General features: G+C 37.1%; 1 protein-coding gene across 11 annotated transcripts in view; it reads left to right on the top strand.

Annotated features, from left to right (window-relative positions):
* Window positions 1–15,704, top strand: part of LOC138160691 (anionic trypsin-like) — a 64,739-nt gene that overhangs the window by 2,500 nt on the left and 46,535 nt on the right. For 6 of the 11 annotated variants that reach the window (XM_069087418.1, XM_069087405.1, XM_069087411.1 and 3 more), the window contains one exon: window positions 509–590. The exons of 3 other annotated variants lie outside the window; for them this stretch is intronic. Coding sequence is in view for 2 of the 8 variants with exons in the window: in XM_069087405.1 (XP_068943506.1) it covers window positions 522–590 (69 nt within the window). In the remaining 6 variants the exon portion in view is untranslated. Of the gene's footprint in view, window positions 1–508; window positions 591–15,704 lie in introns of those variants that run through there. 2 more of the 11 variants (XM_069087414.1, XM_069087413.1) reach the window with 1 other exon arrangement.

The following is a 15,704-nucleotide window of genomic DNA, read 5'->3' as shown; positions in this document are numbered from 1 at the left end:
AAAATTGGTTTCTTGAACCCAAGTTTATAAGAGATTACATTCCTTCAAAGGTCTGAGTTTGAACTACAACTCTGAGTGTCAAGCTCTGCTTGACCTTGGGAAACTCAAACTTTGTAGACCTCAGTTTCCTCATTTGTGTGTAGGGGGTTTATCAAAGGAGTTCCCAGATCAACTTGTTGAGCTTACAGTGTGTTGAACCTTTGTTTTGAACTTTTGAAAGCTTCTCCTTATGGCAGGTATGGACATGCCCATCAGCAACTTTTTGAGAACACTTAAGAAATATCATTAAGTTTCATAGATTGGGGATGCCCCCAAGATGACTAATTTGCTTTAGAGATGCCCTTTGCTTCATCTTGAAGGATGGGTTTTGCTGGCTGGGGTTACCTACTGATTGGTTTATACTCTTGGAAAGACATACTCCTATGGGAGGAGCCACCTTCTTTGTGCTGGTCTATAAAAGGAAGATGATGGACTTTCAGGCTTTTTCTTTTTGTCACTTTTCTTTTAGAGAGATCCTGAGCATGCAGCAGGTGGTATTGCTCCAGACCCTACAAGAACTATTAATGATTGCCTTTTGTCAAGAGCGCAGGGTAAGCTGTTTTCTTTCCCTCAACTATGAAGCCTGAGAGGAGGGTTCCTGGGTTCCTAGTCATCTTTGCTTTCCTTTTTCCATTTTCTCAACACAGATCTAAAAACAGAGACCTTAAAGTAAACTTTCTCCATTCAAGAGATAGCACCAGCTAGGACAATGATGGAGGATCAAGAAGTCCTGGAAAAGTACTTGGTGGAAATTGTAGACATATGTTTGCCTATATGCCTAGACCAGAAGGTTCCCAAACAATGTTTTGTTTTGTTCTCCTTCCTGAACCGTGATCTGCTAGTTATGGGGGTGGGAGTTTTTGGAGCACTGTAATGTTAATGGGGTTTAAGATCTTCCCAGTCCAGTAATAGGCCTCACATGGACCCCATTAAAGGAAGCTTGCTTAGAGGAGGCTTGCTTGTAGGAAGGCTTTCACACCTTTTGCTAATTTATAATTAGGTACTGAGTCAGGAGGGTTGTAATGCCTTTTGGCTCTGAGAAATATATAAGTACTCTGAGTTGGTGTTTTGCTTTGGGGCCTTGCTTATGAGAAGGGGCTTGTGATTCCCTGGTTGAGATTCTGAGTGTCATTATGTTCAGAGCTCCCTGACTGTTCAAATATAAAGGCTCTCTTGATCCATGTATATATGTAAAATGTATAGTTGATTCAGGCAGTCAGAGCCCTGTCTGTTGATCTTTATTTCTCTGCTTGTATTTTCTCTGGAGTTCAGGGTGCTGACTTTTCCCCTGAACTAGTGAAGGTAATTTAAAAAAAGATTGTTAACCCCTTAAGCAGCTATCTTTCCTGGGAAAGCAGATCTAAGAACCTGTGCTAGCAGCCATCCTAGGTATGCCTGTGCAGTTGCCTCTACAAGCACTAGCCTTGGAGTTATTTCACAGATCACTCCAAGTTCAAGAGTTCAAGGAGTCTGAAAGTTTAGCCTTCTATTGAAAGAAGGGGGTTTCCAAGGCAGCACTAGCTTTAGGAGTAACTGAAAGTTTGAGTGTTTGGTGATTCTTTGTTGAGAGAAGAATTTCTTGAACAGCATACACTCTTGGAGATAGGAAAAATATTGTGCAAATACTTCAATAGTAAGGGGTCCAATAGTAAGAAACTAAAACCATGGTATAGGGGAACAAGTGACCTGGATTTTGTACTTCCCTATCTTAGAAAGTTCTTTGGATAAGATGGGTCTGATGGCAAAGTTGACTGTCTATCATCTCCTAATTACCTAGTACATTTTCTTTCTGGGGGAATCCAAACTTGGAGTGTGTTTCTAAGTCCTAAGTGTTTTAGAAACCTATTAAAAATGAATAAGATCCATTGAAGTGGAGAGATAATACAGATTATCAATGAGCTGTTTTGAGTCTTTTATACTTTATGCATTTGTTTATGAGCTTTTTACATTTTCTGTATCTTCTGTGAAATAAAATGAATTGTTCAGTAGTCACTTTCTGCATTAACTTAAATATTTCTACAGAACTGGGGGAATATTGTTACTGTTGTATTCTGAGATTTCTCAGAGAAAACTCTTAGTGGGCCAATATGAGAGAGAGATAGTGATTTAGGATGGGAGTAGCCCCCAAGATCAGATCTTGTCTATGTTAACCCAGAGTTCTGGGCCACAGATTATATGTATAATGAGGAGATTTATCTATGTGAGTTCTACAATATTTTCTGATTCTAATTCTATGATCATTATTCACTTAATTAGATTGACCACAACATTCTAGGACACCAAGATCATGGTGAATGCTCACTGTCATCAAACACTTTAAATTTTCCTCCTGGCTTTATCTCATATTAAAATTTGATAAGGATGCCATTTTTGTCTTAATCCAAATCATTGATTACAATGTCAAACAGAAAAGGACTAAGCAGATCCTTTGGGAATACTCTTTCCCATTCCACATTATGCCATTTTAAATTATTCATTGGATTTCATTTAACTAGTCTAGTTCTGAACCAACCTGGTTATTATCTAGTGCATTCTAGTCCATATCTCTTCATCTTGCCCTTGAGAATGGCATGAAAACTTTTGTCAAATGTTTGCCTAAAAGTTAAGCAAAACATATTTATAGCATCTTTCTGACCTATCAATCTAATAACTGTCAAAAAGAGGAAATAGAGTTATTTTGGGCTTGATTTGTTCTTGATGAAGTCATGTCAGTTCTTCATGGTCACTACTTCTTTCCCAGAAATATTTACTAGCCATCCCTTTATTAAGATGTTTTAGAATTCTGTCAGGAATTGAACCCAAGCTCAATATCATCTAGAGTTTGTAGATTCTCTCTCTTCATTTTTTGAAAACGGTGACACCATCTGTCTGTTTCCAGTCTTGAGAGAGTTCTCTCCTTCTCCATGATCTTTCAAAGACAATTTTCAGTGTCTGTGCAATTACACCTACCATTTGTTTCAGTACCCTGGGATAGAATTCATCTGAGCCTAATGACTTGAACTCATCAAAGAAAGTTAGGTGCTCTCCATTTAACTTAGATTTCAACTCCCAACTATTTTTCTTTTGTCCTTTTGAGTCCAAAGATCATTCTGCTTAGTGAGAAAAAGAGGAATAAGATAAATTTTTGATAGTTCTGCTTTCTTTCCTTTCATCTGTCAATACTGAATCACATACACAGAGCAGTAATTGTGTCATTTCTTTGTACTTCATCCTTTACTCAATATGGTTAAAAAAAATCCCAAACACTTGTGTTGTCTTTATTATTCTTTGACAACCTCAGCACATTCTGAGCTTAGTGATTTTGACAATAGTCTTCCCAAAGTATACTGCACTTTTGCTTTTGTATTCATCTTCCATTGTTTGTCTTTATTCTGTTTTCTTTAGGTATCTTAAAAAAACACATAAATTGTTCAATTAATCCCTTTGGATCCCTATAGGTTTCTTTAAACAACTAACCACCTTATTCCATTTTAATTCCCTTTTGTGTCTTCAAAATTTTCATTCCTGAATGTCTTTTATCCTATCTCAACTGACACTTCCTTGTAGTTTTAGCCTATGGGATCTGACCTTTCCTTTCCTTGATCAGTTTGAAATCTGTTCTCCTGAAATCTGTAATCCATGTGAATTCTGCCTGTATTTATTCTACCTTTTTGTCACAAATTCTAAGATGGAATGATTACTCCTCACCAAGGTCTCTCCCTGGTCCACCCAAGCAATGAATTCCAACTTGATGAAAATTGGATCTAGAATGGCAATGTCCCTCATTGTTCTTTCAACCATTTGAAGGATAAAATTATCATAAAAGCAGATGAAGGAATTACTAATTTCTCTGCTTTGGTGACAGAGTAAGAGAGAGATAAGATAGGCAAAGAGAGGGAGGGAGGAGAGAAAGAAAGGGAAGGAGAGAGAGAGAGAGAGAGAGAGAGAGAGAGAGAGAGAGAGAGAGAGAGAGAGAGAGAGAGAGAGAGATTGAGAGAGAGAGAAGTTCTAGTAGTTATAAGGATCAGGAAAATGTATATAAGCACTTTGTAATTTTTAAAGCTCTATGAATGTGTAAATTCCTGTGGGTCTGTGATTTAATTGGTAGAGAGAGCACTCAGGTGAGGACATTTCCTCAACTAGTGCAGGTAGGCATCTTCTCTGCAACATATAGCCTCAGAGGAACAGCTAGGTAGCACAGCAGATAGAACACCAGCCCTGGAGTCAGGAGGACCTGAGTTTAAACCAGGTATCAGACATTGGCTGTATGACCCTGGGCAAATCACTTAACCCCAACCGCCTCCAACAACAACAACAACACACAGTCTAAGTGAGTTCCATAAAGCACAGAGAGGTTAATAGACTTGCCTAGAATCTATAGAGAGTATGTGTCAGAAGCAGGACCAGAACTCAAGCCCTCCTGACTGTGTGTTGTTGTTGTTGATCAGTCATTCTTCAGTTGTATACAATGCTTTGTGTCCTTATTTGGGGTTTTCTTGGAAGAGATACTGGAGTGATTTTCCATTTCCTTCTGACTACAAGTACAAGCTCTTTATCCACTACGTCACAAGGCTGTGATTTTTATGTCTGAAAAATTGAAAGTCTCCATCATTATTATATTATAACATTGTGCCAAACTTGGAATCTGTTTTCAAGATTCATCATGAATGAATGAAGGAAGTATTTACGAGATGTTTACTATGTGCAAAACACTTTCATAAGGACTGGAGATGCACACAGAAATGTAAGGCAGTCCCTGTTCTCAAGGAACTTACATTTTAATGGAAGGAGACAATTATCAATTTCCTCCCGTCTAGTTGGTCTGTCATATACTCTGATAGCAATACCTCTTCAATTTTTGCTTATGTTAATTTTTACTGAATGTTATCAGTCTAATCCCTCACAGCTTTTGTATTTCCTCAAAAATTGTATCCTATAACATAGGATGGTCTTCTCCACTACCCTACTTCCACTCCTCTTTTATTGGTCTTGTTCCTTTTGAGTCACATTTCAATCTTACTTTCCATTTCATCAAATCTCAGGGATACCAATAAGGTAAGATTACAAACTCTGGTTCACATTGCTATACAATGATTCATTTGTATATACATATATCAGAGGCAAAAGAACAGTCATTTCTTCTACTTTATCTTTAATTTCTGGACTTCTTTATTAATATTTTCCCATAGTGTATTTTACTCTTTATAGCATATAACTTAGAAGCTCTAGACTCCAGAAAATACAGACAGTTCTTTCTCTCTCTTCTTTTCAGTTTTAAGCACTTATTAGATTTGAAGGACTCCAGGCAAACCCATTTTTCTTTTTTTTATTAATGTCTTTTTTTAAAACTTGATTTCTAAATAGATTCCTTGTCTCTACCCTACCCACCAAATCAACCTTTATAACAACATTACTAGAAGAAAAGAAAAAAAGCATTCAAAAAAAAGCAATCAATATAAAGATCATGTCTGATGGTATTAACAGTACTGTATACCCAAAGTCCACTTTTGAAAGAGAAAAGGAAATTACATTTTTTTCAGCTCTTTTTCTGGAGCCAAGCTTGGTCTTTATATTTTCTCACATTTCAATTTTTCTTATTTCTATTTACATTGTTGTATATATTCCTTTTCTCATTCTGCTTACTCTGTTATGCATCAGTTCATATAGGTCTTTCCATTCTTTCCTGAATCCTTCAGGTTCTTCATTTCTTATTTTATATTAATGTTACATTCATGTACTGCAGTTTGTTTAGCCATAACCTTATTTAGTGGGCACCTATTTTATTTTCAATTCTTTGTTTTTCTACAAAAGTGCTACTGTGTGTTTTTCTTTGATTCATTGATTTTTTTTTGCATATATGGTATCTTTATTTCTGTCTGTTTTTATCTGTCATAAAAGCTGTTATTGGATGGAACCAAAGAAGTAGTCGTATACATAAAAAGTGTATTTAAAAGGAGTAGTCAAATACATAAAACATTAAACTAGTAAAAGAAAAGGGTTTATCAGACAAAAAAAAGCAAGATATTGTCAATGATATACTTACTGAAAATAAATCTGTCCCCTTAGAAGGAGTATTATCTCTTTCAAACTATTAAGCTATCATTCTGGTGTATTAAAGTGGTACCCAAGTAAGTTTCAGGAGGAGATAATACCAATAGGAAAATTTCCACCTGCTAGTTTATAACATTTGATTTTAAAGCTTTGAATTCCAGATTCATTCCCTTCCTCCCTTGTCACACACCCTTACTGGGAAGATAAGCAATTCAATATATGTGTAGCTATGCAAAACATTTCCATAGTGTATATATTGTAAAAAACTGACTATATTTCCCTCCCTCCTATCCCACCTCCCACTTGTTCTATTCTCTACTTTGATCCTGTCCCTTTTCAAAAGTGGGTGCTTCCAACTTCCCTCCCCCCCCAGCCTGCTCTCCCTTCCACCATCCCCCCTCTCATCCCCTTCCTCCCTACTCTCCTGTAGGGTGAAATACCCTATTTAGTGTGTATGTCATTCCCTCCCTAAGTCAAATTTAATAAGAATAAGCTTGACTCATTCCCTTTTGCCTTACTGTTCTTTCCCTCCATTGTGACCATTTTCCCTTGCCTCTTCAATATGAAATAGTTTGCCCCACTCTGTCTCTCCCCATCTCCTCTCATTATATTCCTTTCTCACCTCTTAATTTCACCTTGTATCATCCCTTCCCATTAAATTGGTCCTGTGCCCTCTATCTATGTATACCTGTACACATATATTCACACACTCACATATGTATTCATATGCCCATATGCCCTCCTCTACACACACATACATATATATGTATATATATATATATATATATATATGTACATTTCTATTCCCTTCAATTATTCTCATACTGAGAAAAGTTTCATAAGTTATAATTATAATTTTTCCATGTAGGAATGTAAATAGTTCAACTTTGATAGGTTCCTTATGATTTTTTTTCCCTGTTTACCTTCTCATGCTTCTCTTGCTTCTTGTATCTGAATGTCAAATTTTCTATTCAATTCTGGTTTTTTCATCAAGAATGCTTGAAAGTCCTCTATTCCACTGAATGACCATATTTTCCCCTGAAACATGATACTCAATTTTGTTGGGTAGGTGATTCTTGGTTTTAATCCCAGCTCCTTTGACCTCCAGAATATCATATTCCAAGCCCCTCCATCCCTCAGTGTAGAAGCTGCCAGATTCTGTGCTATCCTGATTGTGTTTCCACAACATTCAAATTGTTCCTTCCTGGCTCCTTGTAATATTTTCTCCTTGATCTGGGAATTCTGGAACCTGGCTATGATATTCCTAGGAGTTTTCTTTTTGGGATATTTTTCAGGAGGTGATCGGTAGATTCTTTCAACCTCTGTTTTGCCCTCTTGTTCTAAAACATTAGGGCAAATTTCCTTGAGAATTTCTTGAAGGATGATTTCCAGGTTCTTTCTTTGATCATGGCTTTCAGGTAGTCCAATAATTTTTAAATTATCTCTCCTGGATCTATTTTCCAGATCAGTGGTTTTCCCAATGAGATATTTCACATTGCCTTCTATTTTTTTCTTTCATTTGTTTGGATCTGTTTAATAGTATCTTGATTTCTCGTAAAGTCACTAGCTTCCATTTTCTCCAACCTAATTCTGAAGGAATGATTCTCCTCAGTGAGCTTTTGAGATCCTTTTTCCATCTGGTAAATTCATTTTTTTAAGGCAGTATTCTCCTCATTTCCTTTTTGAGCCTCTTTTGCCATTTTAGTTAGTCTATTTTTTTTCTTTTCTTTTTTTGGGGGGAGTTGGTAAATTGGGGTTAAGTGACTTGACTAAAGTCACATGGCTAGTAATTGTGTCAAGTGTCTGAGGCCAGATTTGAACTCAGGTCCTCCTGACTCCAGGGCTGGTGCTCTATTATACACTGCATCATCTAGCCTCTCCAGAGTTAGTCTATTTTTAAGGTGTTATTTTCTTCAGTCAGGTTATTGAATTTTTTAAGGTGTTATTTTCTTCAGTCAGGTTATTGACTCTCATTTCATAATTTTCCTTCATCATTCTCATTTCTCTTCCCTATTTTTCTTCTACTTCTCTTATTTGGTTTTCAGAATCCTTCTTAAGGTCCTCTATGGCCTATAACCTGCTCATGTTTTTCTTAGAAGCTTTTGGTGCAGGAGTTCTGACTTTGCTGTCTTCCTCCTGTTACATGCTTTGATCCTTTTTGTCCCCAAAATAGGAGTGTAAAGTTGGGTTGCTGTGTTTACTTTGCATCCTTTGCCTGCTTGTGTTGCCACTCAATTACTTGACTTTTGGGCTTTTTGCCACAGTAGGACTCTGCTACCAGATAGGGAAGCTTTGTCCCAAATGCTGGGGTTTCTCAGCTGCCGAAGGTATTAGTTGGGTGCCCTCTCTGAAGCCTCCACATGCTCTGGCAAGCTGGTCGCACACCCCAAGACCTCTACCCTAGACTGCTATCCAGATTCAAGCAGCTTAGAGAAAGAGTGATTACCCCTCAGACTGGTGGCTTGGTCCCCCTACAATCTGTAGGCCAGGAGCTGAAGCAGCCACATGATGGTGGCTGCATGGCCGCAGCGCCTTAGCAGCTTAGTGGCTTCTTGCCCTCAGGGCCAAAGGCCGACTTCACTCCTGAACTACTGGATCCCAAAGTCCACACTGCACTGACCTCACTTTGTCCTTAGCATCTATGGGTTGATAATTCTGGAAACCACCACAGCTTCTTGTGATCTGAAGTCCCTCCAGCTGGCGGCTGGTCAGGCACACCCTGAGGCTTAAACCTCAGGCTGGAACAGGGCTGGGGTCAGCTCCCAGAGCACTGTGCTGGCCACTTCCTGCTGGCCTGCCAGGCTGTCTTCAGCAGGAAGTTAGATTCTCTGTGTCACTTTGTCATACCTCCAAAGTTTGTTCAGAGTCACCTTTTACATGAATTGGAGGAGGTCTCTGTCTGTTTTTCTTGGAGTGTTTACTTAAGAGTGCGAAGTACTGGTTAAAGGAAATGAAAATTTTAGTCATTTTTTAAGGCTATGGCCAAAGTACTTTCCAAAATAACTGGACAAATTCATAGTTTCACTGTCAGAGTATCAGTGTGTCTGTCTTCCTAGGACCTCTCCAGCAATGACAATTTCCATATTTGGTCATCTTTGCCAATTTAGAAGATGACAAGTGAACCCAAGATTTTCTTAAATTTACATTCTTATTAGCATTTTGTAGCAGTCTTTCATATATTTAATAGTTAGAAATTCTTCATTTGAGAATTGTTTATATCCTTGGACCACTTAAAAATATGTAGTTTATTTTAATAGCTCCTCTTGTGTGTACTGCACCTCTTGCCAATGTGCCCATCATTCCATTATTTTAAGCTGTGATCCAGCAATTCACAACCCATTCTCAGATGCCATCTTCTTAACAAGCTACTTGCTTCTTTAATTCATTTTGAAAAGTCCATGATAAAGAAAAAATGAAATTCATTATATAATTTTTTTCATCTATAAAACAAAGTGAGGGGCGGCCAGGTGGCGCAGTGTATAAGAGCGCCAGCCCCAGCATCGGGAGACATGGGATCGGTTCCGGCCTCAGATACTTGGCACCTACACAAAATAACTGGTCGTGTAACCTTGAGCAATTTACTTAACCCCAATTGCTTTAAAAAAATAAAACAAAGTGATTGGACTAGATCTCTAAGCACCTTTGTTTTTACCTTTGTTTCTATGGTTCATAAGATAACACATTAGAGACATTCAAGCTTTGATCCTTTTTCATTAATGATCAAGAAATGGAGATACAAAAGGACTAATCTAGTCCCCATTTGGCTCTCCTGATGATTTGAAATTCATATTCAGGTCCTGATGCTTCCCCCTTGAGTTTTTCAGTTCAGCAAGTATTTACTGGTGCCTCTTTACAAATAGGTTTGACCTTTGAGTTAGAAGACCTGAATTTGATTTCCATCCCTGATACTTATTAGTTGTGTAATCATTGACAGATCATTTCACTTCTCTGGGTCTCAGCCTCCTCAACTATTAAAAAATGGGGATAGTAAGGTATATGAAGCACTACCTAGGTCACAAGATTATTGGGATGGAAGTGCTTTGTAAACCATCATATGCCATATCAATGCCAAATGGTATAAGGAGGGGAATAAGAGAAGAAATATTTATTTAGCACTCATTATGTGCTAGACACTGTGATAAGTAAACACTTTACAAATATTATCTCATTTGATCCTAACAACAAGCCTGGGAGGTAGATACTATTATTGTCCACCTTTTACAGTTGAGGCAGCCTCCCTTCACCCACCTGACTCTGGGGCGGCAGCTCAAAGCAGTCTTCTTGTCTTGCTCACAGTCACAAAGGAAAGGGTCAACAAAAGGCAGGTTACTCCTTTTTTTGGCCACTCAGTTTGGGCTCAATAATCTCTAAATCAAAAATTCTTCTCACTCTATAGCCTATTAGATTTTCCATCAACACATAGTATAGCCATTTTGTTATATGTAACCAGAAACAGCTTATCCTAAGCTTCAACATGGTAACTCACATTGTAACCAGTCTGAGAATATCTGGAAATAGTTCGAGGACTTGTCCTCATAGGCCAGTCCATCCCTGTTACATGCATAAAGTATTTTTCAAGCTTTAAAGGGCTATGTAAATATTAGACTTTTATCATCAAAATTGTTATTATTACTATTCTATGTCTTATGTAGCATGACTTCTCTCCACAGAGCTAAACTGAAACTGTCCTGATCAATGTTTCCAATGACTTCTTGAAAGTTATCAGTGTGTCTTGTATATGAGAATGAAAACCCTTCTCTGCAGCTGAAAAAGTCATCAAATGTAAATACTAGATTTAATTTTATAATCATCAGGCAGTTTTAGGAGTGAAATGATAACAATAGAAACAATTTCAATGAAAAATTTTCTATATTCATGGAACTCAGGTATAGAATAAAGCAACAAAACACAAACAAGCACTTTCCAGCTCTATTAGCAGCATGTACACTGAAATTGAACGTAAAACTATATCTTTTCTTACCATATATCATAGTACACTCATTATGCCCATTAGATTCTTTACCACATAGGTGACCTTTAGAATTCAAATCTTATGTAATTAATTTAAGAAAGGCATCTAACTAAGGTTCTAAGAAAGAACTATTGTGCTTGGGATGAAATCAGGTTTTCTTTTTTATTTTTACTTGCAGGAATTCTTTTTGCTTATATGATGTGACTACAAACATTATTGGTCCTTGATCATTAAAGAACTGAAAAGGGCACCTTTCTTTAATGCAAAGTAGGACCCAGTGAATGCCTAATGAAGGTGTAAGCAAAGTGTTGTGGCAGCTCCAAAGGAAATTCCATTTCCAAGATGATATTTAAGACAAGTGAAGGATATTTGAGCATATGATAAAATGGCTAATTTTCATTTCATTTCATTTTCCTATTGTTGTCAAGGGCCCAATAATCTTGTTTGTATCTTTGCAATCATCCTTGACTTCTCACTCTTGCTTACTTCATATAAATTTAGTTATCAAATCCTGTCTCTTCTAGCTTCTTCTCTAAGCACCAAGAAGCCTCTGCATCCTGGGTCATCACCAGGCTTCTTGACCTTTGTCTTGCCACTAGACTTTGATGACTCCAGAGGAGAGAGTGTGGCTGATGACTGTGCAGCTCTGTCTTGCTAAAGTCAAATTCATGCACAAGTCTAGACATCACCTTTGTGGTGTCATTGGTCATCTTCAAGAATGGAGGATGAACAAAAACAACAGTTTAAGCCCTTTTCACCTCTCCAACATACAACAAGAACTGCCTTTAGGGTCTCCTTTCCTCAAGCTTCACCCCATGTAAGTACACCCTATGTATAGCTGTCGAAGTATTGCCCTGAAGTGTAGATCTGATCATGTCACCTTCTTGCTCAATCATTATCAGAGGATCAAATATAAACACCTGTTTGACATTAAAAGTTCATCACAACCTGACCCCTGCCTACTCTTCTAGTCATCTTATTCTTTACTTCTCTCCTCACATTCTGAGTTCTACTCCCAGAAAGTAGTCTTTCTTTTAAAGTCTATTCAATAGGTGGCTATTCCTGTCTTAGTCATCGATTCTCTTTGATGCATTCTATCTCCCTCATCATCACAGGACAAGGGCTTGCAGGGTCATCTCAAAGGAACAAGTCTTTTAGCACTTGTCAGCACATGGCCCATGAAAAGCAGCCCATGGTCCCATAAATGGGAGTGAATGAGGGTCTAATTATCTCCATTAGGCAGAATTTGTAGAAGGAAATACAATTTCTGATTGAGAGGGAAGATTTCATGCCAAATGTAACATTTGCGCTGGGTCTTGAAAGATGTGTAAGATGTCAACAGGTGTAAATAGAAGTGGGGTGAGAACAAATCAGGTGTAAGGAATGATTTGAGCAAATCAAAACAATTCATAAACTATGGATATTGAGTATTCCAGCTAGCCTAGAGAATGTGCATGGCATGGTAGATAAAGCTGAAAGGACTGGGTAGTATTATCTATTTATAGACTGGAGGGTTTAGATTTGGGATAGCTCGTTTTGATGTCTGATATTTTCTGGTAAGTGGCAAAAATGTCTATAAGCATTTCTTTTGATGGGTTGGGTAAATAAATCATAGCATTACATGCAAATAGATTAATAATGTGTGATTTTATGCACTTTAATTTGGAATAGTTCCTTAATTAAGCAACAGTTATGGTTCAACTGATGAAATGGAAAGGAATGGGAGAGAGAAAGTTTGTCTTGTTTTCTTACTTGATGAAAAAGTTCAGGGATCTCTAATTGTTTACATTATGCTTTCATGAGATTCTTCCTACAAAGCTTAATTACCCAGGAGAAACGTTCCCTAAACTGAGTCCCCCTCCCCAACAAATTTAGAAGACAGGTTTCTTCCAAGAAAATAAAACCCTTTAGGAGCATAATGACATGTTAGCATTGGCAATCTGTACTATTTACAATAACCTGTTATATTTAAAAGCCTTATATTATCTGCCATATGTCTATTTATGATAAATACACTTTGATAGTAATGAATGTATTATCCAATTATGTTGTTTAGTCTCCTTGCCAACATGACAGTGAATAATTTTATGTTTTAGTAAAGAAGAATCAAAGAATTACAGAGTTGGAAGGAACATGAGAGGGTGACTCAACGGAAAAAAGTCTCTACATAGTATGTAGAAGACAAATGATCATTAAGCCTTGGCTAAAAAAATCTCTGGTGTTGGGAATACATGACTTCTCAAGACAGATCATTGACCTTTGACTTGCTCTAATTTTAAAGGAAGTTTTCCCTTTCATTAAGGCTAGACTTACCTCTTTGCAACTTTTACCCACTGTTCCTAGTTCTGCTCTCTGGAGTCAAGCAGTACACTAAATCATCATCCACAAGGACAAGCCTTTGAGTTTAGGAAAATATTAATCTTCCCTATGTCTTCCTTACATGAAACATCACTGCTTTGTTCCACTGGCCCTCATACAGTATGGGCTCACAGCCCTTTACCATCCTGGTTGCTCTAGTCTGGATTCTCTCCAGGTATTGAAATCCTTCCTAAAATGATGTTCCCAGAACCAAATACAATTCTGCAGATGTGGTGTAACCAGGGCAGAGGACAGCAAGACTGTTTCCTGTCCTGAATCCTACTTTTAGCTTTCTTGGCTTCTGTGTTACTCTGTTGGCTCTTAGTGAGCTTACCATACACTAAGCATTATAGATCTTTATTTTTCTCAGATTTACTGCTTACTGATAACATTGGTGCAATGGATAGGGACTGGAGTCAGGAAGACTTCTCTTCTTGAGATCAAATCTGGCCTTAGACACTTCCTAGATGTGTGACCCCAGTTAAGTGATTTAACCTTGTTTGCCTCAGTTTCCTCATCTATAAGATGAGCTGAAGGAGGAAATAGCAAACTATTGCAATATCTCTGCCAACAAAACCTTAAATGGGATCACAAAGAGTCAAACATCACTAAAAAACGATTCAACAAGTCATGTTTGTCCCAGCTTGTACTTGTGAAACTGATTTTTACACAAGAGTAAGATGCTTATCTTTATTAAATTTAATCTCATTAGATTTGGCCCAACTTTTTAAATATCTCATTTAAGAAGACTCAGATTCCTAGTGTTGGTGTCATTTTTCTTTTGTTTCTAATGCTGGTTGATGGTTGGGGTGTATGTGGCAGGTTATTTCTTAGAACTGAATAATGCCACAAAGCATGCCTTTGTGTATGGATCTTGAATTCTTCAACATAGTAGTGACACTGAATGATTCCAATATATTGTTTTTAAGAAACAAGCTGTCTCAAAAACAGCATCTGGTAGAAGTCAAAGCAAATCTATAAAATATATTAGGAAACATTTATTAAATATTCAAATTAAGTCTATTAAATTATTAAATATTCAAAACATCATATAAACAAAAAATATAAGATATATTCTTTGCCTATCAAAGAGCTCTCAATCTAGTAAATATTATAATAGTACTCCATTCAATCATATGTCACAACTTGTTTAGTCATTCCCCAATTAAGCATCAATTTGATTTCCATTTCTTTGCCACTACAAAAAGAGTTGCTGTATTGATGTTTGTGCATACAGGTTCTTTTAATTTTTCTTTGATCTATTTGGCATACGAACCTAGTAGTGGTATTACTGGTTCTAGAGGTATTCACAGTTTTATAGCCCTTTGGGTATAGTTGCAAATTGTTCTCCAAAATGGTTGAACCAGTTAACCACTCTACCAAAAGTTTATCAATGTACCTACTTTTTTCCCTTACTCCCTCCAGCATTTGTCATTTCTGATAGGTGTGAGGTGGTACCTCAGAGTTCTTTTAATTTGCCTTTCTGTAATCAATAGTAATTTAGAGCATTTTTTCACATGACTATAGCTAGTTTTGATTTCTTCTTCTGAAAACTGCTTCTTCATATCCTTGAACCATGTATTGCTAGGGATAGGGATAAATTTGACTCAGTTCACTTTATATTAGAGAAATGAGGCCTTTATCAGAGAAATTTGCTATAATTTTTTTATATTACTTCATAGTATATGGTACAGTTTAGCAAAATTTCATTTCCCTGATTATATCTTTTAATTAGGGCTATTTTTGCTTTGTCTGAGATCATGATTGCTACTCTGCCTTTTTTAGTTCAGCTGAAGCACACTAGAATCTGTTCTAGTCCTTTATTATAACTTTGTGTGTGTCTTTCTTTTTCAAGAGTTTCTCTTGTATTGTCGGATTCTGGTTTCTAATGTATTCTTCTATCTGCTTTCATTTTATGTGTGAGCTCATCCTATTCAAATTCACAGTTATGATTACTAACTGTATTTCCCTCCATCCCATTTTATTCTGTTTCTTCTTCTCTTTTTTTATCCTATCTCTCCTCAAAAGTCTATTTTGCTTCTAACCATTGCCTCCCTTAATCTATCCTTCCTTTTATCATTCCCCTCTTTCTCATGTCCCCTTTCCTCCTTTTTCCCTATTATGTTTTTTCATAACTCTGTGTGTGTATATATGTATATGTATGCATGCATCTGGGTGTATTCTTCCCTCTTTGAACCAATTTCAATGACAAGCATCCCCACCCCATTTTCCTTTCACTGTAAAAGTTCTTCTTTGTGCACCTCTGTTATGTGAGAAAATTTTCCTCATTCTGCTTTCTCTTCTC

This window comes from Petaurus breviceps, unplaced genomic scaffold (assembly GCF_028583685.1).
Source record: "Petaurus breviceps papuanus isolate PSGF00001 unplaced genomic scaffold, PetGlider_PUasm1.0 181, whole genome shotgun sequence".
NCBI classification, from domain to species: Eukaryota; Metazoa; Chordata; class Mammalia; order Diprotodontia; family Petauridae; genus Petaurus; species Petaurus breviceps.
Note: the sequence above shows the minus strand (reverse complement) of the source record. Positions and strands in the feature narration are given on the sequence as shown.